The sequence below is a fragment of the Hypomesus nipponensis genome, chromosome 11, assembly GCF_054491055.1.
Source record: "Hypomesus nipponensis isolate SF chromosome 11, ASM5449105v1, whole genome shotgun sequence".
Classification (NCBI taxonomy): domain Eukaryota; kingdom Metazoa; phylum Chordata; class Actinopteri; order Osmeriformes; family Osmeridae; genus Hypomesus; species Hypomesus nipponensis.
This window is the reverse complement of record NC_140371.1, coordinates 14,935,841-14,960,004: the sequence shown is the minus strand read 5'-3', so window position 1 is coordinate 14,960,004 and position 24,164 is coordinate 14,935,841. Positions and strand designations below refer to the sequence as shown.

Below are 24,164 nucleotides of genomic sequence, written 5' to 3'. Positions count from 1 at the left end.
GCAGAGAGAGATAATAGGTACTTTCTCCTACCCTGAGCATCTATTCAACCCGACAAATACACAATCAACACTTATCAATAGCAAACTCATTAACTAACATGCTAACTAGTCTCCAATGACCAGTTCTATTGATTGGTAAAAGTTCTGTTGATTAGTGAATAACATAATGACACAGGAAATCCCATTTTCCTCCACACCCTTGTACAAAGGTACCCACAGAGACACAGCTATTCACAAATCCACTGCAAAACTAAACCTAAATTCTCAGATAAGGAATAACTCCCAACAAAAACTCTGAGTAATTCTTCTCTCAGAAAAATTCTTCAGAAAATCTACACAATACAGTAGAATTAACCAATCCTAAAACATCTTTGTGCTATTGAGCCATACAGTAATGGGTGTTTGGTTAATTTACTTTGTATGATGACAGCTGTGAGAAGCTCAGGAGGCCATAGCAGAATTTGTTTTTCCAACAATCTCTATAAAATTACATTTGAAAGAGTTGATGTTGTGTGTAAACAAACAGAGCTGTCAAGATCGGGGTTTGTGTTCGGGCTGCGGTGCAATTTAACTCTACTTCCTCTGTAACTATAAAATAACACAGTTTCCAATTGAGTGAGACCTACTGTAATCGGTGTCTTAGTTGGGGGCTAAATTAATTGTTTAAACAAGATAATCCAATATGCCCACTTACTAAATCATAGGCTGGTTCAGATAGTGTGAAAGCAAATCCTAAAAGTGATAAAATAACAAATATGATGAAAAATGCACCATGTTTTTTAGGTGAGGCAGAGTAGGGCTCACAAGGGCTGTGGCTGGCACCTCCTCGGTTCACAGCAGTAGGTTTAGCCCTGGGCTATGTTGTTTTGTACATTGTAGAGTGTTCCGGGCTGCTGGAAAACCCATTCGTGGCCCAGCAGGAAAATCTGCTGCTCTTCCGCCTGGGTGTAGTGTGGCATGGCAGAGCTGCATGTCACTAATGTGGGCAGGGCAGTGCAGCCAGACCTGCCTTCTCTCCCCCCCCTGCTGGTTTCTGATCCAGTGTCATATGGCTTACAAAACCAATATGTACTTTCCTCTTAAGGCGGAAGTGCAGCTAAACAGCTATCTGCAATCCCAGTCAGATAGGATGTTATGAATATCTGATCTTGAATAAGAGGATATCTGTGAGGCTTTGATCTATGGTGTACATGGTGGGCAAGATCTGAGGCTTGGATGTGAAGGTTTTGGGAGGATGAATTTCAATTGAAATAAATAGGCAAAGTTATATGCAGGAGGGCAAAAGTTTAATGACATGTGTAAAATATGTCTGAATAAATCAATACCGTTTCCCTTTCTTTATTTGTGATAGTACTGCTAACTACCACAAGGGGAGGGTAGGTATCAATTGTCTCCTAAAGGTTTCCCACAAGAGAAAATACTATGTGTTTATCTGGTGACCTTACACTTACTAGTTATACTGTAACTATCTGTCTTCATACATTTACAAACTATACTGGATAAAATTGACACCTTAATTTAACATTCTCAGGGGAAAAATTCTCAACATTCCCTCATTGAAGTTTATTTTTATGTACTTCTACACAAACTAGACCATTGTTTACATTTTGTGTCACCACTAAAGGCATAGTCACTGTATTGATGTTGAATATCTGTTTGAGGTTTTTTTATGTGCATGCAATTTTTATAGTAGTTGTCCATAATGAGTGAAAAATGTCACCCACCACACAAACACACGCAGACACATCACACACCCACACAGACAATGTAATCACAACCTTTGACTGCCCTAAAGTAAGGACAACCCTTACTTTAATAGATCATTATCTCTGCTTCAGTTACCCACACTGCTTAGGGCCTCATTCAGATGGTATAAAAAATGGCTCCCAACTGCTATCCCATCTAGAGGCAATTGAAACTCAGCATGTGGGAGGGTTTTGTTATTATTAATCATTAAACAGTTGGCCTCTTACCCAAATTTATTGGTGATCAGCTATCTGCTCCTAATCTGCCCCACATTGTACTGTGTGATTACACCAGTGCAGCTGTGAAGGTGCCTGCTTTCAGAAGATCCCTCAATCACCAGCGATGGGCCATTTTTAGAGAAGATGATGACAGGTTGGCCCTTCTTGACAAGGACCCCCCCTTCTGTAAATCTAGTCAGATATCCCCCCTACCCCCGCACCCCAACACCCACCCCACCCCACCCCACCCCTACTTCTCTATTCCCCTTCCTCCCCGATATCTATCTATACAGTAGCCTACTTCTTCACCTGTTTGGCAGTAGATTAGCAGTATTACACTGCTGGGAATAGTAAGACAATGTCCAGCTTAAATCCAGCTGGTCCCAAACAATGCTGAGTCCCATCTCTGCCATCTCCTGCAATGGAAGCTATTGCAAGTATGTCCATCAGTTTGGTGAATGACTCCCAACTCCCTGCAGCTGTTGTTGTCATTATGCTGTTACAATGCCGTTATTTTAGACAGCCTTCAGTGCTTTTCTCTCCCTGATGCATCGATGACGACAGAGCAACACTCTTGGGGGCAAGGTCCAGATAAGGCCAGGTTTTACAAGCAGCGCATTGGTCAGCATAATGGAAGCTGAAGTAGTATCAGAAGTAGTTAGAGGTTCCATCGAACATAGGTCAGGTGCTGCACAGTGTGCATGCTTTTGCTTGTGCGTGCATGTGTAGGAGCAGCATGGAAGATGACAGCTTGGGTATAAATGTAATCTCATGGAAGTTTAGACTTCAAAGGCAAAGTGTCCCACGTCTGACTTGAAATAGCGACACATTTCATCACCCCCTACCCCCAACCCAACAACCCCCCTCTACTGATCTTGAATCCTTCCAGGGGCGGTGAGAGACAGGGACAAGAGCAACTACCAAACTCTGTGAGGAAAACACAACACAAGCCGTATACCCAGGTGACAGATATATGAATCCATAAAAAATGAATGAGAAGTGCTTAAAGATTCATTTTCTCATCATATTACATGACTATTATCGATCAATCATAGATTATTATTGTCTATGAATGAAAGATTCACAATTCTCCGTCATACTACTCTGTCTGGTGTGGCTACAAAAGGCTTTTCATGGCCTTGTCTGCTGAGTGATTTTAATGGAACGTCGCTTTTTTGAGGGTGTTGTTTTTCACACACATGGTGTAAATGGTAGGAAGGAGAGGGGAAAACAGTCATGTCCCAAGGAGGTAAGATGGCAGTTGATGCTAAGTGTGTATGCTGAACACTAAGTGAGTCACACCTGCTGGCCCCATTTACTGAAGGCAAGAATAGATAATGTCACATCATTCAAATCACCCCGACCAGATTTTGACCAGGTTCTTTTGAAGATTGTTCAGGTTTTTTTTTTCTCTCTTCTCTTTTGTGTGGTCACGCAGATGGGTCGACCAAACTGTAGGTCAATTAGCAACCTCGATTAGCCGTCTTCTCAGAGATGGTAAAAAATAAAAAGGCCTCAAGAGAAAAGGGAGCGAGAATGACAAATTGTCATACTTCTGACAGAAGTCAGAAGCAAAATCAAAAACATCAGTCCATCTTCAGTCATCCTGAAGCCTTTTACTGAGGCCACTGGTACACTTGCGCTGAACCTTTTTTCCATTTCCAACGTCATGATTAATACCCACTCTTCTAAGGCGTCTCCCTCCTTCCCTCTAGTCCGGTGTCAAGTGTACAGTTATTAAAGGAGCCCTTAGTCTGATGGTGATGCAGGGGTGTTGTGGGGGAGGAGCAGGGGGTGTTTGGGAGGGAGAGTGGGCAAAGGAGAAGCCTGAGAAGAGGAGCACCTCTCAGCGCTCTCTTCGTCCACCTTGAAATCTGGCACTCCTTTTAAATAGCTAGTGGGGGTATTTTTAAAGGGAAACATCAGAGGTCTGACATGTGAACTGGCTGACAAGCTCACGTCGACTCAGAGACGAACCTTTGACTCAGACTCTCGGTGTGACGGTCTGAGGTAATGGTGAGGGGGGTGAGGCGATTGGGGGGAAGCGTCAGAAGAGAGAGAGGGAGAGGGGAGAGAGGGACAGGAGTGGCGCGAAGGCGGTGGTGGTGACAGTGGCTTCTCTTCTACAGTTTCGACTGAATGTTACTTCTATCCAGGCAGGGTAAAGAAATCAGGGCAATAGCACACTCCCCCCCGCCACCACCCCCCGCAAGGAGACATCAATGCCTCAATAGCGATCATACTGCAAAGCCATCATTTACTACGTGGATCGTAAATTAATAGGAGGCAGAAAATATCTGTTTCAGGCCAGGAGGGTAGATGAAAGATAAACCCTGAGACGAAGCGCTGAGTTACATGTTATGAAAGAACAACATGCAATGCCAGTCCACATAGAAGGTGAATGGTGTTAGATTTTGGATTTTTCCTTTTACTCATCTTTATTTCAATACACGGGCCATGGTAGGTATATCTAAAGCTCTCAACTCTTTCTCTTGTTTTCCGACACCTGGCTGTTACTTAGCAGGGAGTAAAGTCAGACCTCTCCAGTACTTACTCCTTGGTGTGTTGTTCAACATAATTTTTCTGAGGAGATTCTAATTCTACTGAATAGTATATAATTACATGACCTCCATGGAATGGGGTGCTCAAAGGAAACATCTACAATACACACATTCCCAATTAAGGGAAGACAGCAACACTTCCTGTCTGTTTAGAAAAATTAGTGAAATCCATGAAATGTTTCTTGTTGTTGCACCTATGGGAGCTAACTTCCTTGCACTGGAAATTGCACTGATTTATTGTCTTGCTGTAGAAAGGCAGGCTTTAAACATCCTTTTCTTGAACATTTTCTTCTCTTTGCTGATGTGGTAAAGGGAGTGAAGAGGCTCTAATGATACATTCATAAAAGGCTGCAGGGTCCCCTTTGCTCGCCGTTCTGAAGGCAGACTCCAGCAAAGGTGTTAGATCTTTCTCGGAATCAATAAGGGAGAGTGGGAGGATTACGGAAAGGAATTTTTTTCAAGACGAAAAGAGTCAAACGTAGGGATTAAACCCCACATTTTATTCAAATCAAGCCACAAAGTGCATTTCCCACTTCAGCAAAGATAGTACACAGCATTGTGAGTTTAAATGTGTCAGTTTGTCTCTGAAAGGAAGTGAATACAATCTAGCAAGGAGTCAGGCTGGCTGTGGGAGTTCTGTGCCTGAATACATCTGATCAGTTTTGTGTATTTTGATCACAAACACGATGTGTGGTGAAGTGTCTCTGTGGGACTCAACTAGCTTAGCTTGTTAAATATATTACACATATTAAGTATGTGAAACCTTTGAATCAATGGTGGGTAACTATTGCCTTTAATTGGGTCCCGCACCATGCAATATTCTTGTTTTAACCTTGCAGGCCTTCACAATGCTTGAATTGGTCTGTACATCCTTACTGTTTCAATGCCTTGTAATTGCACACCATTGCAATTATGGTAATACGTGTGTGGGCATCCAGACCATAATTGGTGAAAAATTGCCCTGGGTGATGTGGCTTTCTGAGGCTGTTAAATCTCCCTTTTAATAAGCACATTAGAGAAAAGGTCTGTGATGTTTGTGTTGTATCGTTAAACCATGGCAAAACATCCATTGTAACACCCAAAACCCCTAACAATCTATAAAATATGCAGCACATTCCGACCTTTACACTCATGGAAATGTTATGAGCTTCTAGCCCAGCAAACGTGTAAGTACACATAATTTCTATTTGAATACATAAGCATGATTTAATTATTTTACCAGTTTTTGTTGTGTGAAGTCCACAGCCTTTGTGTTATGTGAAGTCGTAAACAGAAACACCATGCACAACAAAAGCTTTCTAACTTTCAGAGAAGCTATTATCTCAGCCCCCTTTGCTCTAGTTTGCGACAACAATGCGGCACAGAGGTTTTTCTAATTCCTTGTAAAAAGGCAAAACATCTCCATTAAAGCCTTAGAGCAGGGTGAAACAGAGGCTCTAATAGGGGCTCTCAACACTAAACGGCCAGGTTGCTGGTTTGATTCCAAGGCATACCTTTCTCATCACCACTCAGCGGGTATTAATAATGCAGGCTGATCGTACCCACTGTAATGTCCAAGGTGGATCAGTTGTCGGGACCCCCTGGACTATAATGGCTGTTCACAGGACAACCAGTTGCTACTGTACTCCACTTGCATACATTGCTCCCTGCCTCGCACTGCCTAGTGGTGTCTACCTTTCCAATGTACAGAAGTACATTTATATTGTATGGTGGCTGAAGACAGCCTTGAAAGCTGGTTAACCTCTTTCTTTAGAGGTTACATGGCCCAAGCAACAACCCCTTAAATGACTCATCGGAGGAAAGTGAAAGGTTTTCAATGAGATTCAGTCAGGATGTCTGCCATCTTGTAATCTGGTAGCTCTTATACTTTCGGATGATTTTAGGCTTTTTTGATAGCAGAATAGACCTTAAATCAGCATGGCATATTGAGCTTTGGAAGCCTGAGAGCAGAACACGTGTTGAACATAGTTATCATTGGTCGGTGGACAAAAAGACAACTGTGGCTCTCTCCTCTGAATAAAGTTGAAATTGTTAATTGGACAAAGTGATATCCAACGTTGCTGTCTCCAGGGGAGGCTTGTGGGCTGAACGGCTGCCGCCTTGGAGGCCAAGCGTGTCTGTGTTTGTCCTCAGAGTGGAATGGCGCATGTTGGGGTGAACAGGTCAAACACACCATGTTCATCAATCAGACTGTTTGTCTTTTTGTTGGAGGAGTATGGTCTCCAGTTACCCTCCACCAACTGCCCTGGCCTCACCACTAGCACGGAGACCACACATCTTTCCTCACACACACACACACACACACACACACACACACACACACGTGTACGCATACTGTGTTTGTACCGAGGCACACACACAAATGTACATACATACACATATGCAAGTGCAAACCGTCAAACAACGTGCACACACAAGCACCCTTCAAAACGATTTAAAAACAAATGAGTTCCAGTGAGCCCTGTAAACATCAGATATAGCAGAACTATCCATTGCTCAGTCTGCTAAAATTGTTTCACATATCCAGGCTATTGTTCTGTGAGCATTTCCTGGAGATTCACAACTCTCTATGTTGCCCTTAACCCCCACATAAATACATGTAGGGTATGCACACAAGCACACTAGCATCCAAACCCACAGACAAAGACATGCATGCTTTAGGAAAACCCTCCAATTGGTCATGGTGAGGACATAATGCACAAGGCACATGGGACAAGCTTACGTGGACTTAAGTGCTTATGTAGGATCTGCGAGGCCTGAAGTCGTTCTGGAGGTATAACACAACCATTGCACGTAACATGCCGCAGGAAAAAGATTGTACTGTATGTCGGCCATCCCGGGAACTCCGGTGTGCACAGTCTCCACAGGCTGTCCTCCCAGCAACCCTCAGCTGCTTTGGGTCAAGGCTAGTGTGGGTGAGGAATGTTTGTTGTCTGCCCCTCCCACAATTCAGCCCCCCATTCTCATCCCAAGATAAACAGGCAAGCAGACCAGGTGCCTCAGGGAGTTGGTGATGGTTGAGGAGGTGAGGGGGGGGGGAGGGTTCGGGGGGGGGGGAAGGTGGTAGTGCTGGTGGGGGGCATCTCGGTCATATTTGAGTGTCACTCAATACCTGCAGCCATCAAGGTCTCTTCATGTTGACAGACCCCCCCCCAGCCCCCCCCCCCCCCCCGCTCCCTCCATCGCTCTGCTCTGCATTGTGTGCAGATTACTTGCACTTAGGGGGAGAAGACTTCTCGCAGCTGCACACACCACGCGTCTCATTCAATAGGCTCTACTTCTCAACCCCCCCCCAGCCCCCCTTGAAGGGCGGCTGTTTCAAAGTGGTCCGATAGGCATGGTCGGATATAGACTCAAACCCCCCAACCCCCCATCACCCCCACCAACCCTCTCCGTATCCATTGTAACAATGAGCCTTGAGGATTAGGTTACGACAACCAGGCCAAGCCCCCTGGGATGCAGGCCCCACCTCTGGTCATTTGGTGGGGTGGGGATGGTGGGAGGGAGGGAGGTCCATATTGAGGACCATATTGGCCATGGTGCAGCAAGGGTGGTTGGGTCTTTGCCACCTGCCCTGCCCACCTCCACAGATTGGAGGAGGGAATCCCAGCTATGGAACGTTAATTCTCTGTGCCTGCTTGTGAGGCACGAGGGGTGGGAGGGGTGGGGGGAATGGAAGGTGTTAATGACTGCCACTCTATCTTCTTACAAAACAAACATCTTTAAAACACAAAAGAGAGAAAGCAAACGTCCTTGGCCTCACAAGACACAGCTGAGGTGTGTGAAGCATTACCTAAACTCAGTGGGGCTGCCGTGTGTTCCAGATTGTTAACCAGAAGGCTTAACAATCTGGAACAAGACGACGAGTGCCACATCTGGAAGATTGAGAAATGTAATGAAAAGGTTTTTCTGGCATTAATTCCTGGAATCAATTAGTGCAAAGTCAGTGCTATCTTATAGAACCTTTGTACACTTCCCGAGGAACAAATGGAGAGTAAAAGTGTGTGGTGAGGACAATAGAGTGCCCCAACCCAACCCCCACCGATGCAGGTTCGGCTGTCTAATCACAGCTTCATTTAACCCTGCTGCAAACACATTCTTTGCCAAAGCACTTTGCAACAGAAAACACCTGGGTCCCCCTCCAGACACACTCACACACACATACACACACTTCACACTCAAGCGCTGATACTGTACAAGAGTGTGGCCCATAGGGTCAGTCCACCAAGGGAGAGGGGGGAGGAGAGAGAGGGTGTGAAGTGGGGCGGGCGCGTGCGTCTCCTTGTCTTCCATCTGGAGGGTGGGGGCACAGCCTCCTGCAGCCTGTCTGCAGCTCGCCACTCACTAAAATAACAAGCCAGCGTGTGTATGTTTGACGCCTGGACACACTTCAAGGACAGAGGACTCCAGCGTAGACTGGCCGACTGGAGTAAAAGTGCATACAAAGGACTCTCTTTTAAAAACCTTTCTACATTACAATTGCAGAAGACAAAGAGTGCTCTTTCAAAAGAGGTAAGAAGTTCATTCATGAAAACATTGTTGAGTTGAGTGACTAACCGTAAATACTGCAAGCCACGTGGACTTTACAGTAAGTGTGGAACTGAATTGTGCTGGTAAGCTACTTGTAAAGGTCAGTCCAATAGTACTTGTCAGCCTATGAGATTGCAAAATTCTCAAGTGCTTAAATTTGATACTTTTTCTAGCTGTATTAACATTCAGTCTGCCCAGTGGATACAGTATTCTGCAACATTTATCGCCAGAGTTGACTTGATCTTCTTCCTTTTGATTTGCTGTCAAGATAAAAAGCCATGTGCAAAGCAAATGTGCTCTGTTCAGAGTACAAAGTTCAGAGGCCAGTAAATCTACATCATAAATACCTGGACTTCCTAATAAATGGCTTACAGACTCAGTACTGTACTCTCTCTGCCAGTCTCTGGCACTGGCAATGCATTCTCCGGAGTCAGACAAGAGGGCATGGCACCACACACTGCTTGACGCAGACAGGTGTGTGTGTATCTATGTATTGAAAAAACAAGAGGGCAGAGAATTATACATTTCTAAGACCATTACTGGAATTTAGTAGTTCTCTTTTTTTTCTTCGAAATGATATGAGATGAAAGAATATGACATAGCCAGTTCCTGTGCTTGGTAGTTATTGTCTTAGAAATGTTGTCTTTGATTTATGTCTGTCATAAACACCCCACACTGACAAGTTATACACATCCACAGAAATCTTAGAGATGAGTATCAGGCTTACTTAGACGCAACACATTCAAGCAGTCATCTGCCAATGCTTCTACATTTCTGGCTCTGATAGTAACATTCTCCTGTGCCTCTATCTTCCGCCTTCCTTTTCTTACATATGCTTGGTCATGATTTGTTGGCCCTGGTAATTCGGGTCGTTGATGTAGTTTCAGGCCTTGGATTCCCTGCCCATCACTGTTAGAGTCAGACTTTTAAGGAATGGATTGTATAACATTAACTTGATGACTATGGAGGAGAGAATGCAATGTCAGCCATTCGGGTCCATTTACCCAATAAAGTGGCAATATGTATAAAAAATACTAAATCAAAAGAATAAAATGAAACATCATGGGAAACCCCTGACAGAAAAACTATGTTATTCTCGCTTGCTGCCCTAAACATCAGCAGCCCTGGTCCTCTGTTGCTTAGGCAACTGTTGGCACCTGTGGAGATAAACTGTGTTAGGCTTGATTTCTAGTGGCCAGATTACAAGCCTCCTAGTTTCACAGTAGGTGAGAACCCTTTAAAGCCTTTCTTGTAAAGAAAATTTACAAATTGCACAAACCAAATATTTATGCCAATATTTGAATTGTTTGGGCAAGCTTTTGTTTTCTTAGGTCACTGTGTTTTTCCTTTGGTTGTAAAACAGCAGAATGATTCATGTTAAAGGGGGTCAACATAGCCTGTGTGTAACAACCCTGTGAGTAAAAGCACAGTGCGTAACAAGACAGGCCTGAACAGTTAGATACGCAGTAAGAATGAGGAGGAAGTTAGACACCACATCCATGCAAGGATAGGCCTGCAACAGCACGTCACAGGGAATGTTACAACTTGATTTGGGTCTGTTGTGTTTTTTCTCTCAATACTGTTGCTTTGGTTATATCCGGTGGATGGGATGTGAGCTTGACAAACAAATTCAAATGTTCTTGGGCTTTACACATCTAATTGTGGCACTCACTAATGAAGCTGCTGAAAAACAAGAAGGTTGGGTGTCAATGTAAAGCAAAACCTCTTGAAGGGTTCAAGTTTCTTGATAATTTTATATACTGAACATTTACACGCAAAAAGCCCGTTGTTGATAAAGACAAGACATTGTGCAGGACAGGGCAGTTGCATGAGAAGGAGATCTGCTATGTTTTTCCCTCCAAACTGATGTGATAACAGTGTGTGTGAGAGTGTGGGAAAACTAACATATCGGCTCCTCTCAGGCCCAAATATTTAAAGTTGAAGCCATGAAAGTTCCTCTTTGCTGTTTCTTTCACAGGGAAAATGAAAGCGGGACACACAATGTGTTTCCAATCAGAACTGAAGCAGGAAACTGCACCACATATCAGACAAAGACAATTGTTTTGCTCCAATTAACTTGCAGCTGATTACAAAAAAACTAACAATGTGAGAATTTGCATTTGGAAACATTTCATGTTTTCAAAAATCCATTAAAAACACAAAATGCCAACAAAGCCATGCTCCTCTCAAACTAATCATTATGTTTATACAATGCATTGCAGACAGCCATAAATCTAGCAATTTTCTAAATTGCATCATTGAAATGTAATGACTGCCATTTTGTATTCAGAGGCATTGGCAGCCTTATTGAATCAAATTATAAGGGCAACCATATATCATCTGAAAGCTGAGAACTCATTATTTTGTTGCTGATTTTCCAAGCAGATGTGTCATAATCATCCTGTCTTAAAAGAGACATTCACAAATGTAGACATTGCTTTACCCGGTCGGGTGGGTAGAGTAATGGGAAGGCCATTATCCCAGTATAAACACACACAGGCAGGCAGGCTGGCAGGCAGGCTGGCAGGCAAGCAGGCTGGCGAGCTGGCAAATAGGCGGCAACAGAGACGGCAACAGTTGAGTGCATCTCAACATTCATCTGAATTTAACAGAGGCAGCCAGGCACACAACTATACAGATGCTGTTCTATGTTTATTTGAGTGAAGTGGAAGTCCTTGAAGTGTCACAATGACAAGTGTGGACTAGCAGAGATGTCAATTTTATGACAGTGCTCCGACCGTAGTTTGCCGGCTCAACCTTCTAAATTAGTTATTTTGTAGGAGCAGATTGCAGTTCATTGAGTTTAATGGTAACAGGTAATTAGCTTACTCTTACTCTTACTATTTGCCTTAAGCAGAAATTAATGCAAGCACATCAACTAAAGATACGCGCACACACGCGCATGCACGCATGCACGCACACACACACACACACACACACACACACACACACACACACACACACACACACACACACACACACACACTCTCTCTCTCTCTCTCTCTCTCTCTCTCTCTCTCTCTCTCTCTCTCTCTCTCTCTCCCTCTCTCTCTTTCTCTCTCTCTCTCTCTCTCTCCCTGCAGGCAGCCAGCCACAAACACCGCTGAATACAAGCACACCATAGACACACAGTGGAGCAGTATGCGCTTCACAACAGCACGTCATGCAGGCATGTAGATGCCTGTCTTCCCAGGCACACAGCAGTGATATTGTCGAGATAATCCCCTGAAAAATGATCCTTTTCTGGCTTTTGCCTGCAGAGGAACGTGTGGGCACAGCAGCCCTCCGACCTGAGGAGCCAGAACTGTCGCTACAGCAACAGCCTTCCTCTCCACCGTCTCTATTCCATGCTGGAGCCTCTCAAGAAGGGGCAGAACATCAACAAACACACAATGAGGCCTGATTGATTTTCTTTTCTTTCCTTCCAACTGAATAGAACAGACATCAAGAGAGCCAGTTGCAGAAATCGAACATTCAAACATGTAGTCTGACTGAGTGGAGGGATCTACTGTAGCTGAGGTGTAATGCTTCTTTACTGAATATTAATGCTGCAGTAGTTGATAATATATGAGTATTTATAATATTCTCGCTGAAGAATTTGTGATTTCTGAAGAACCAATTAAATATGGCATGGCTGTGAAAAAATAAAAATGCAAAATGTTTGCAGTGTAAAATGCATTTGTTCCATGTTACCTGTTAATTGTATTGAATTTTGTCTGAATATTCCCACTAAGGAAAAAAGACAGAGGTGAAAATTACATTGGAGCTGTTCCTGTTGAGGTGATGGCTGTCTGATGACTATGTTAGGGGGGATGCAAATGGAGCCTGTTTCTTTAAGAGCTGGTCTGTAGTCAGGTTTGTGTTGTTAAGTGGGGAGGTGGATCCCTCCTTGTCTTTCTCTCTCCTGCTTCTGTTTCCCTGACAGTCTTTTTGATCGACAATACTCTCCATATTGCTTGCCGGCTCCTAAACATTTGGTTTTGGGAGTAGCTGAACTCTTTGGGCTTTGTTTGATTTTTGATGGTGCATGTGGCCACATTCACTCTACCTGAGGACTACTACTGATCCGTGGTGACCACGTTTTGCTCAGGTGTGTAGCACATGTGCCGTGTAATGTTTGTGTGTGTGCATCTGTGTGCGTAATAGAGATTAGGGGGAGTGTTTGTCAGAGATAGAGAGATAGCCTGTTGGTGATGAGAGAAAGAGATGCAGGGAAATTGGAACCCACTAGGCCATGGCACATCCTATCCTGGCTGGACATCCAGAAATGGTTGGTTTTACAGTTTTGTTGAATATTTGTGAAGTCAGAATGTATTTTGAAGGCAGGAAAGTCTCTTAGTCTACATCAGACACTAAATGATCACAGTTCGACTCAATAGCCCTAAATTGGCTGTATTCTGATGATGGGAGCTAGCAGCAGTGTTAGTTGGCACAGTGGTGCTTTGACACACGTATAAAAATGATTGCTACTATTGTAGGTGGTCTGACATCCTATTTTCATAAACGTTTTTGAAGATAACAAATTTGGCACCACCAAATATGACAATTGGAATCACTGCCAATTTAGCGCATCCTTTTGAATACAAATGTAAAATATACATTTAGGATATAAACGTGTTCATCAATTACTTTTATTACAATTCTTACAAGCATACACTATACAGTGATAACCAGACAAGGTGGTTACTGTAAGTGAAGTGTTAAAAGCAATACATTTGTGTGTAGACAAAGGAGCGTTTGGATAGGTTAATGAACTCAGTCATAATTACTTTGAAATCAGGAATGTGGTGTCTGGCATTAGACTCCGTCAGCTGCTCAAGCTGTGACGCTCCAGGGACATCCCTCACACCTTGGTCCCACACAATACATGTGCAAAGAGGAAAGGGACCTACAACATACCTTTGAGGAACACACCAGAGACATGCTACATTTATCGCCAAAGGAAGACCATGGGAAACAAGGACAGTTCAAACTCAGTGCCGTGACTGACAAAAACGAGGGAGAATGGGGTTAGGAATGTCTCTGTGGACATGTCTTCATATACACGGGACACCTATCTACATGTTCTATATTTGTATGGGGGTTATTACAAAATGTTCACGTCTGCACATGAGCTTGGACACACTCTCGAGGTGATAATTGATGTGGAATCCAGAGCATCAAGGACAATGGGCCGCAGCAGTTGAATGTGGCGTGACAGAGAAGGACTCCTATTATGGACGTCGAAGCCGCTCTCGGGTTTCACGTTCAAAGCCTTGTCAGTGTTTGCTCTCATTAGCAAGGTGAGGAGAAAGCTGCATCAGACCACAGCGACAGGAACAGGGGGGAGGCACAGTTGTTGTCCGGCTGCCGGATTCAAAACCTTCATCTCAACAATGACGGAATGACAATTGAGAGATTACCGGGCAGGATATGAAAAGTCCAGCCAAGGATAGAATGTAAGGAATAGACCGTCTGGGCCCCCCCTAACCCCCCCCCCCCCCACCCTCTCTCTCTCTCTGCTTCCCACTAGTCCAATTCTGGGGAGAACTTGAAAGGTTAACTTAAAGATTCATTGAAAAGTGAGGTCGGCACCTTCATCTGAAAAAGACCTTTAGATTGACCTGAATATGGATGATTGCCAGGTGGACATCAAAAACTACTTCAAGTGCAGTGGGGGTCATGTAAACATGATATACTCGAGTCATTGCTTACAGTGGTTTTCTAAATGGTTTTAGCAGTCTTCTTCTTAGAAGAGAAGCCAGAAACACCATGCGCTTTTACCTTACCAAGAAAAGCAACAGAAGTATGTAAGAGACACCTGAGCTAAAAGCTCATATCTGTACTCATCAACCATCTGAAAGAAACAATTGAGTTTGACAGAAGAAGGGTGATGCAAGAGTGGTGCGGTCTTGTTGAATATGTCCAATATAAAAGATTCATGATGCTTCCTAAATTATTAAGAGAGTGTCTGTTCCCTGTTGAGGTGATCATGTTGCGCTGTGTTTGATTTGGGGCGGGGGCGGGGGGGGGGGGCGGTGCGTAAGAGAAGGATATAGGACATTGGATCCTTTGGGTATAGGACATTAAACTCGAAAAATGTCAAACCGAAGAATCAAACTCGTCTCATACTCAACCTTCTTTTTGTCTCATTAGGAAGTATCAGAGGATCACAGGACGATTTGGTTTTCAGTAAATCCCCCACTGCAGCCAAGCAACACTTCAGACTAGTAAAAATATCTGTCTTGTCGCCATAGTATCTCTTTCTAAGGCATCGGCAGCAGTTGGAGGTGTCTCTCTCCAGGACCAACACATGTCCTGGAATGCCATGATGGCCAGCCTGATTTATCACTGAGACACCTGGTTAAGTGCCCTTTATCAAAATGATGACAGCGGAATAAGAGTTGTGGGCCAAGTTGTAATGACCCTGCAAGCCTTGCGCAGTCGGAATGTCTCACTCCTGTTCTGTAACCTTTCAAGATTCCTTTGTGGCCCTTGGCCTGTTTACCTTATGGTCATGATGTATGTCGAGCCCAAGACAGGACTCCCCCACGCAACCAACATTTGATTCCAGCGTATGTGTGTTTGACACGATCGTCAAAGATTAACCCTGCCAAAGTTCTAAAGTGGAAAAAAAATCTGCTTTGCTTTCCAGATCCTTGCCATTATAGTCATGCCTCAAAGAGATACAATCATTCTGCTGCTCTGGAGCTGCTTCTGTTCCCTGCTCCTCAACCAATCCCAGGGTCAAGGTAAGAGCTGCGTGACTTGCCAGCCACAACAGCAGAGTATTAGATAGAATTCCTTGCATTGACATTTTTGCATTTTGCATGATTTAGATTGTTTGGATTTTTCAGAGGAAGTAAAAAGTCAATTATTTGGATTAACATGCTGGAGAAAAAAACGATGAGAAAGACAAAACCTTCTTCATTCAATTAAATCCTCAGAATTGTATATCTACATTATATATCTCAAATAAAGGATGTGCAAGTCGGCTGTACACAATTAAAGATGAGAGATGAGCCCTTTTTAAAAACTTATCTCCCTCTTTGTGAACTCAGCTGTGAAATTCCTATCCCTGTTAAAGAATGTGATTAATTTCTGCTGCGGGCCCCTGGGGTTGCAGAGGGGAGTCATGATGTGATGAGAGCCACAGTGTCAGAAGGTGTGTGACACGTGTGGCGGGGGACAGGTGTCTGACCTCTGGAGGCCAGGGGGAGTTTCCTCTAAGGATAAAGTCCCGGGCCTTGTCTGTGTCCTCTGGCCTGCCCAGAAGCCCCGGAGCCACAGGGATAAGGCGGCAGGATCCTCTCTAGGCTCTCGCTGCCTAAATATTTTTCTAGTGCCGGCAGCAGCTGAGTGGATACCCAGATCAAATTTAGTTTTTTGGGGGGGGTCTGGTTACGGCTCCTTGAGACACTTGGTGCTGTATCTCCCCAAACCCCCACCCCTTCGTCCGCCTTTTCTTACAGCCCCCTGTTCCTTCCTTCCTTCCTTCCTTCCTTCCTTCCTTCCTTCCTTCCTTCCTTCCTCACCTTCACTTCCTCTCTGATCTGGACACACATATATGCTTGCACGCGCTCTGCAGCGCGAGGACTGGTGGCAGACACACAGCCGGTCTGGGGATGGATCAAAATGGAAGAAACCCAAACCTGTGTGGTTAGTCGGCACCAAGGCACTGACCCTGGCACAGGCCAGGGAAGACGTTGGGGGAACTTGATGGGCACCTGATGGGGGAGGGTGTCAGGGATAGGGTTTCATTGGCAGGGTAAATTTAGATCTCTCTGGTTTTTAACATGAAGGAACTCAACGCGACCAGTAAATGAGGTGGTACCCCCCCTGAGGGGCGCTAGGGAGCCTGCTTATGACCCCACATGGAGGGGGCGGGCCATGAAAGACAAAAGCACCTGTTTTTCCTGATAAGGTGACCAATCACAGGCATTTAAAGAATACCACTCCAAACAAAGAACACTGTTGTTGAACAGTTGGTGGTCTGGTCATTATATTATAGGAGTGATACACTAGCTGGTGACAAGGCCCCACAGTTCAAGGCCTGGCCTCAGAACAATCATGGCATAGTATTTCCAAGAAAGAAACACTACTGTATATTCAAGCTCTTGTTTACACTGTAATCTCACATGACTGCTGCACTGGATATTTGGTTGTATTCTGGGACTGTACAAATAAACCAGTGTTTGATATTCAAAAACAGCCAGATTTACAGAAGATAAGGAAACAAAACAAAGAAATAATGTGTATTTACATTACAAAGTGCAAATTGACACAATTACATTGCTTTTTCCAAAATGATCTATTTTTCAAAAGAGTCCCAATTTCAAGCATCTCTTTGGTCGACGAGCCTCCAGCAGTATCCATTACCCTGGACACTGCCTGTTTCTGGGGTTGGGCCTTGGGTCTTTTCCTGGAACTGCTGGTGATTGTTCCAATGCTGAACGGGAGGGCGTTGGCAGAGGGAGCCCAATCCAGACACTGAGACTTAAACCAGGGCTGGGGTTCTGGGCAGACAGGCCTACTGGGACCGGCCCACAGCCTGTGGCTGGTAGAAATGAGAGGCAGCCAGCTCGTTGTTCCAGACCTGGGCCTTGGAAAGCAGGCTCAGTGGTCTGGGACTCATCAGTCTGTCTCCACTCTGCGGTGCTCAGACGGCTGTGTACCCTGACCTGCCGGCTCTGTCCCTCCCTGAGGACGGATGTCACATTGTCTGGCTACCCATGTCTTTGGATATGATGCCTGCCACATCAAGGCTGTCGGTTTGATTCCCACTAACTTTAGATAGGACTACAGGTTCCTTGTGTCAGTGTAAAAACGTCTGCCTCACGGTACGCCAGCCTATACAGGGTGATTCTGCGTAGCATCGTGAATCTGTTTCTCTCTTTCGCAGGCTCTTTTTGCTCTCTTTATTCATGGTCATTGAACATGTCACTTGTATGTTACTGGTTACGGTAACACTGGTAGTAACATGGCAGGCTGTCTCAAAGCTCTGATGTCACAACCTGTCAATCCTCCTGGGTTCCAGTCGGCATGCCTACTCTAGAGGCCGTGAAGGGAACTCATCCGCTGTGTAATGAAAGGTTTGAACATTTTTATACTTTACCTCCAGGGAGAGCGGAAATTGGAGACTTATTTCCTGCTCTGCAATTTCCAGAGCTGGGTGCTTTCACCCAAACGCTCCCAAAACCTTCCAGGTGCTTCGACATGATCTCCCCCCATCGTATTACAGGACATGCCAAGGAGCAGAAAGACACCTGTGCCAAGTCTCCCTTTTACAAAATCCAATCCCTTTCCCACAGCCGCTTGGTGGGAACACTGCACAAAAATGGGACCAGATCGAAAAGTCTTGACAAGTAGAGAACTCCTATTTCATATTTCAGGTACATATTTCAGAGGATGATTTAAATATGCGCAGACAGCAGATAGTAAATAAACATGCCTTGCTGAATAAATATGACTTGTCCGATTCGATCAGATATGGTCCTAAATCCAAGACGGTACACATGTCAGCTCTGTACGGTGTGCAGGACCTCATGTGCTTTTCACACCATAAATTAGGTCTGTGGATGTGTAACGGCTTACTGTGGTAGGCTGTCCCATTGTACGTGGGATTGTTTTATAGCCTCCCTGTTTGGAATACACAAGCTAATCCTGGGCTTTCCCAGCTGTCTGTATTTAAGAGATTACGCTTCATGTCGTTGTTTTGGGGACTGCGTCTCCGTTCTCAGATAACGGTTAGGACGTCTCAGCTGTTCTGTTGACGGTGGAGAGGAAAGCTGAGCGTTTCATTGTTCAAAGTCCAGTATGTTCCCACGGCCACAAAGCTTACTGCAGGCCACTGGTCTGGCAATGGAAAATGCCTGCCATTCCTGCTCTCAAGTAAATGACTGTGAACGTGTATGCAACCCCAGGAAAACTATATTATCCAATTGCAAAGAAGTTGTCATTATCAATAACCCCAACCGTTTTCTTCAAGGAATCTTTCTATTCATGAATTGGCGGGTAGGAACTCATTACAGAACACACATTCCCAGACATTGTTTCATCTATTAAATAGTTGAGCACACCTCTTCATGATGTGCAAGGTCAGTGCATGGAGAGTGTGTGGAGAACTGTGGGAGGCATAACAAGGAGTGATTATGAATTCCAGTTGTGTTTGGACAGAGCCAGAGCTGTGGAGACACGATTGTGAAGCATTCCTCTCTTCCCGCTGCACGCGCTCCCCTCATGCTCCTTGCTGTGACACGCACAGTCATATACCAGCCAATAACCCGCTATTTACAAAGACTGAGTTCAGATGGCACACACACAGGTATGCCTGGGGCCAGGAAAACAGCACGAGCAACACAACAAGGAAAGATGAATCCTCTAATGGAAGATTGCCTTTATTTATCTCATAAAAGCAATAGCCTAAAGGCAAATTCATTCTTCTATATGACCAACTGCAACACTCCAATTAAGCCTGTGACTCATTCATATGGGCAATACCTGATGCACACTTGGGCACTACTTACTTCAAAACAAAATGCCCTTGTCAGTATGGCCACCAGTGGTCATGTATAGATTCCACCAGCTGTTTCCAAGGCGTCCTCCCGCCATGCTGGTGGACTACAAGCTGTTGTAAAGACACACCAAATGCACGTGGCTCACCCACAGCCGGAGTGTCAGGGCTGGTGGGATCCCAACAGAAGACTGAAATCCTCTCTCTGTTTGGGTCCCAGCAGCTGTCATCCAATCAAGGCTCTTTCTGACAACACCTCTTGGGCGTTGTCACCTCTCAGCGACTGGTGGCATGAATCTGATTAGCCCCGAACAAACCCTGGGCTTGTCTTTGTTTTGACACAAGAGATTTCCCTATCGACAGCAGGAAGGTCCATGCTTTTGAAGAAGCTTCATGAATAAATGCAGTTTAAACTTTGCATTTGGCAACCAATATCACAGACTGAGTACGTACATTCATGGTTTCATGGATTTACTGGTTTGGACTGAAATAAAGCAGTATGGGTCATGTATTTGGTCGAGTGACTGAAGCAAGGGACTGTTTTGTCTTTCAGGTGTGTCATTCCTCTCCTCTCCTACTGGGAATTGCACGTGCAACATGACAAACAGCCGGTGCGACGAGAATGAGGTGTGCAGGTAAGAAGACCCTTGATTTGTCTCAATCTTACGTCATACGTTATATGTTGCATGTATATAAACAAAATAGATGGCTACATAAATCTGCCGTGTCTGAATATGTTGCATATGGAAAGCCGATATATGACCAACCTATAAAGCTATCATAGGACCTCATATTTTACTGGTGTCAAGTATCTCCCGAGAAGGTAGGGAGTACTGTATCAAAGAGAGGAATGGTGTATATCTTTAAAGTCTTGAGAAATGGGGCGCCCTCATGGCTCACCAGACAAGTGCACAAATCTTAAAAATACATCTATATAGTATATATTTGATATAGTATATAAGTCTCGAGCAATACTTTGCAAGATTATTTTGTTAAGTATGGGCGCCCTCCTGTGTTCGTGGCTAGAATTGATACTGCCACTGATGGGCCATGCATGACATCCCCTATTCAACAATGAAGTACAACAAGGATGTTATAAAGAATGTTGAGCTCAAGAGATTGTGGGAAGATTGTGACGGTGAGTGTCGTTTGCCAGGTGTGATCCAGGCTGGGAGGGCCCGCTGTGTGACGTGTGTGTCATCATGCCAGGCTGCGTCCATGGCTCCTGCCACCAACCCTGGCAGTGCAGCTGTGAGCCGGGATGGGTAGGACGCTTCTGTGACAAAGGTGAATAAAACGGCATCATCAGCGATGATGTGTGTTTAGGACTGTCCAAATGACTTCACAGACGATGCTTTGCCACTGTGCTGCACTCTACTGACTGTGTCAACGTTGAACTTTCTTGCTGCGATGCAGATGTACATGTGTGTTCGAGGGAGGAGCCTTGTCAAAATGGAGCCACTTGTTTCACCAATGACTCGGGAGAATACTCTTGCCTCTGTCCTGATGGCTTCCATGGGAGGAACTGTGAGCTCAAAACAGGACCTTGTCAGAAAACCAGGTAAGTCTTTTGGAAACTATCATGCAGAACATATTATTCACAGACCTGTTGCTAATCTATGAACACATTTCTTAACAGATGCAATTCATTAACATCATCGGTTTTCAAATGGGACATCTCGCATGTCAAAGTGGTGGGAGGTGGTTGTGTGTGAATGACAGGAGTCTTTTTTACAGAGCACTTGATGTGTGTGTGTGTGTGTGTGGGTGCCTGTGTGTGTGTATGGGAAACATTTTGACAGCATGTTGTTCCAGCTGGTCCCCTGATGGCAGTCAAATACAATCATACTGGCACAGGCCTTGTAGCAGCCTGGTCAATCTGTATCCGCGGGAGGGCAATCATGTGATTTTATGAAACTCATTATCGGCCCAATGAGGGGCCTCTGTAAAAAGCAGCTCTTCAATCTTTGGCTCGACAGCTCCCCCAGAGCCCTCAAATCACTGCTTAACCTGTTTCCAAGGAAACCATAGGCTTAGCTTAAGCTCAAAGGTTTATTTGACATGAGGTACCAAATCAGGGCTTGATTGGGTGTCATCAAAAATCAACACATTGTAAGACCCTACAACCGCTTACAAACCACGCCGGTGAAACATCTTGAGAAACAATTGATCAGAGAATGAATGGTACAGGTCTTCATGAGGGGATTCAGCGCCTCCTTAGCAGGCCAACAGTGATTATCCTTGTATTTGCCCGCAGGTCGCCGTGTAAGAACGGCGGATTGTGTGAGGATGATGGTGGCTACGCTCCCGAGCTCTCCTGCCGATGCCTGGCAGGCTTCACAGGCCGTCGCTGCGAAACCAACATGGACGACTGCTTGATGCGCCCCTGTGCCAACGGAGCCACCTGCCTGGATGGCATCAACCGCTTCTCCTGCCTCTGTCCAGAGGGCTTCGCCGGCCGCTTCTGCACCGTTAACCTTGACGACTGTGCAAGCCAGCCCTGTGTTAACCGCGGCCGGTGCCTGGACCGCGCCAGTACCTTCCACTGCCTCTGCCTGCCAGGTTTTACAGGCAGGACCTGTGAGGTGCCACTGAGGGACCAGGACTCTCAGAGCCCCGACTCCCACGCCTCCATCAAGAACTCTCACGGCTGGGCAGGAGGCGGAGGGGGCCCGGGCGGAGTGACCCCGCGCCAGCCCACCTCGGGGAACCATTCCCGGGGGGCTGCCAGTGGAGGGGACAGGCTGTTCAAGATTAAAGAGGTGGTGACACAGCGAGGCTCCACAGGCCTGTCGGAGGTGCAGCTCATCGTGCTGCTGGTGCTGGGGGGCATGACGTTGGCCGTGGTGGCGCTCACCGCCGGGCTGGTGCTCAGGGGGCACTGGCAGGACCACTGTGCCCGCTGCCGCTGTAGCACCCCCTCCCAGCTGAACCAGTGCCCGACACAGAGTCATTCAGTCACTGGGGAGCAGGAGTGTAAGATTAGCTTTCTGCATACCCCGCCGGCTCCAGAGTTAGAAAAGAAGAGACTGAACACTGAAGTGATATAGGTTCAACCCCAGGTCACTGACTGCTAACACAGACAGGGAAAGTCAGACTTTTCATGACTGGCCCTGCCTCAATGACCAATTGAAGTCATTGGAGAGGTGGAGGACCAAGGGGAGACCACAATGTCTGTTCATGGGTGAACATTGGGACACGCTGTGACAAGGAGGCATAGTCCTAATGAAGTCTTGGTCTAGTCCCACAATAGTACTGATGAAGTCCTGGTCTAGTCCCAATGTTGTTCTGGGCCAGTCCTGATACGGTACAGTCCTGGCCTTGTACTGATGAAGTGGATCATTGCTGAACCACAGGGCGAAGGCAAAATAGAGAAAACCACTGGGATACTGAGATCCATGTATGTCGTCACTGCAAATCCATATGACGTATATCCACCAGTTAGTTTTCTTGATAGAGTTAATCTTGACAACATGTCAGGCCAAAATGGAATTTCTGGTTTTCCACTGTTGAGAAACATGCCCTTGAACATAAGCCTTGAATAATAAACTCGATATTCAGCAGTGTTAAATTCAAATCAGGAGGCATTGGGAAATATAACATTATGTACAGGCTTTATGTTTATGTATGTACTTTTAATATGTCTGATGAAAGCACGCCAAAATATGATAAGATGCATTTAGCTGTTTTGTAAACATGGATCAAGTATTTTTGTATTGAAGTTGTCAGTAGTAAAAACACATTGTGTTCTGTTTATCGCTTTATGTTGTACACAGTATTTTGTTTAACAAAAAGTGTTAATGTAATTTATTTATGTAATTTATTTGTGTTAAATGTATGTGACCTATTTTGCAATGAGTCTTATTTTTTATACATAATTCTGTGCAATAAATGTCTTGACTGTATACCTTCAAAAGTGGCCAATCCTGTCCAATGGTGTCTAATAAGCTAAGAGGCCTGTGTTCCAATCAATCATGGTTTGACAACTTTAGCAACACTGGGTGTTTTATCTTTGAAGGCACCTTCCCCCTTCATGGCATCCATCAGTTCACAAGCTCATGAATTTGCCAAATCATATCTAGTGTGCGTGAAACATGACCTAATCCCTTCCTGATACACTAGCCTGCACAGGAAGTTACAGAGAACCCAGGAATAAACTGAAACCAGAGTCCTCACTTCCTGTAGGATGAGCTCTCGACACACTCCCTACACAGGAGATTGACTCAACAACATGGAGGCCTGAATGCTGTAAAAGTATAAATACTTTTATCTTAGAGCAACATAACTAACATAAAGGTTAAGCAGTAAATATGAAAATGCACTTAACTCTTACATCTATAGTCAGTACAGTATACATAGTGATATAAGGCACATGGGTTAGGGTTTTTGCATTGTGTTTAGTAGCCATGAAACCTGTCCAAACAATCAAAATGCTATATCAATCTAAACTGCTACTGTACCTCACACAAGGTTTTGTTTTACGACTTCATAGTCAGCAGAAAATGGTGGATATGCAATGCTTTTGCTGATCGAGTATGCGTGCGCATATTGACTGTACAGCTCATGTACTGCCACATGAAATGACAAAAGTAAAACAACTTCATGCAACACAGCTCA

At 44.9% G+C, this 24,164-nt stretch overlaps 1 protein-coding gene across 2 annotated transcripts; it reads left to right on the top strand.

Annotated features, from left to right (window-relative positions):
* Positions 1 to 8,887: 8,887 nt before the first annotated feature.
* On the top strand, positions 8,888 to 23,396 carry dlk2 (delta-like 2 homolog (Drosophila)). 2 transcript variants are annotated; one of them, XM_084710023.1, is made up of 6 exons: positions 8,888 to 9,037; positions 15,690 to 15,786; positions 20,101 to 20,182; positions 20,704 to 20,834; positions 20,964 to 21,108; positions 21,805 to 23,396. In XM_084710023.1, exons 1-6 carry the CDS (start codon positions 8,894 to 8,896, stop codon positions 22,595 to 22,597), a joined length of 1,392 nt encoding a protein of 463 aa, XP_084566149.1. In that variant the 5' UTR covers positions 8,888 to 8,893; the 3' UTR covers positions 22,598 to 23,396. The 2 variants fall into 2 exon arrangements, with proteins under 2 accessions (XP_084566149.1, XP_084566150.1); XM_084710024.1 differs by lacking the exon at positions 8,888 to 9,037 and adding an exon at positions 12,955 to 13,145.
* Positions 23,397 to 24,164: the final 768 nt, after the last annotated feature.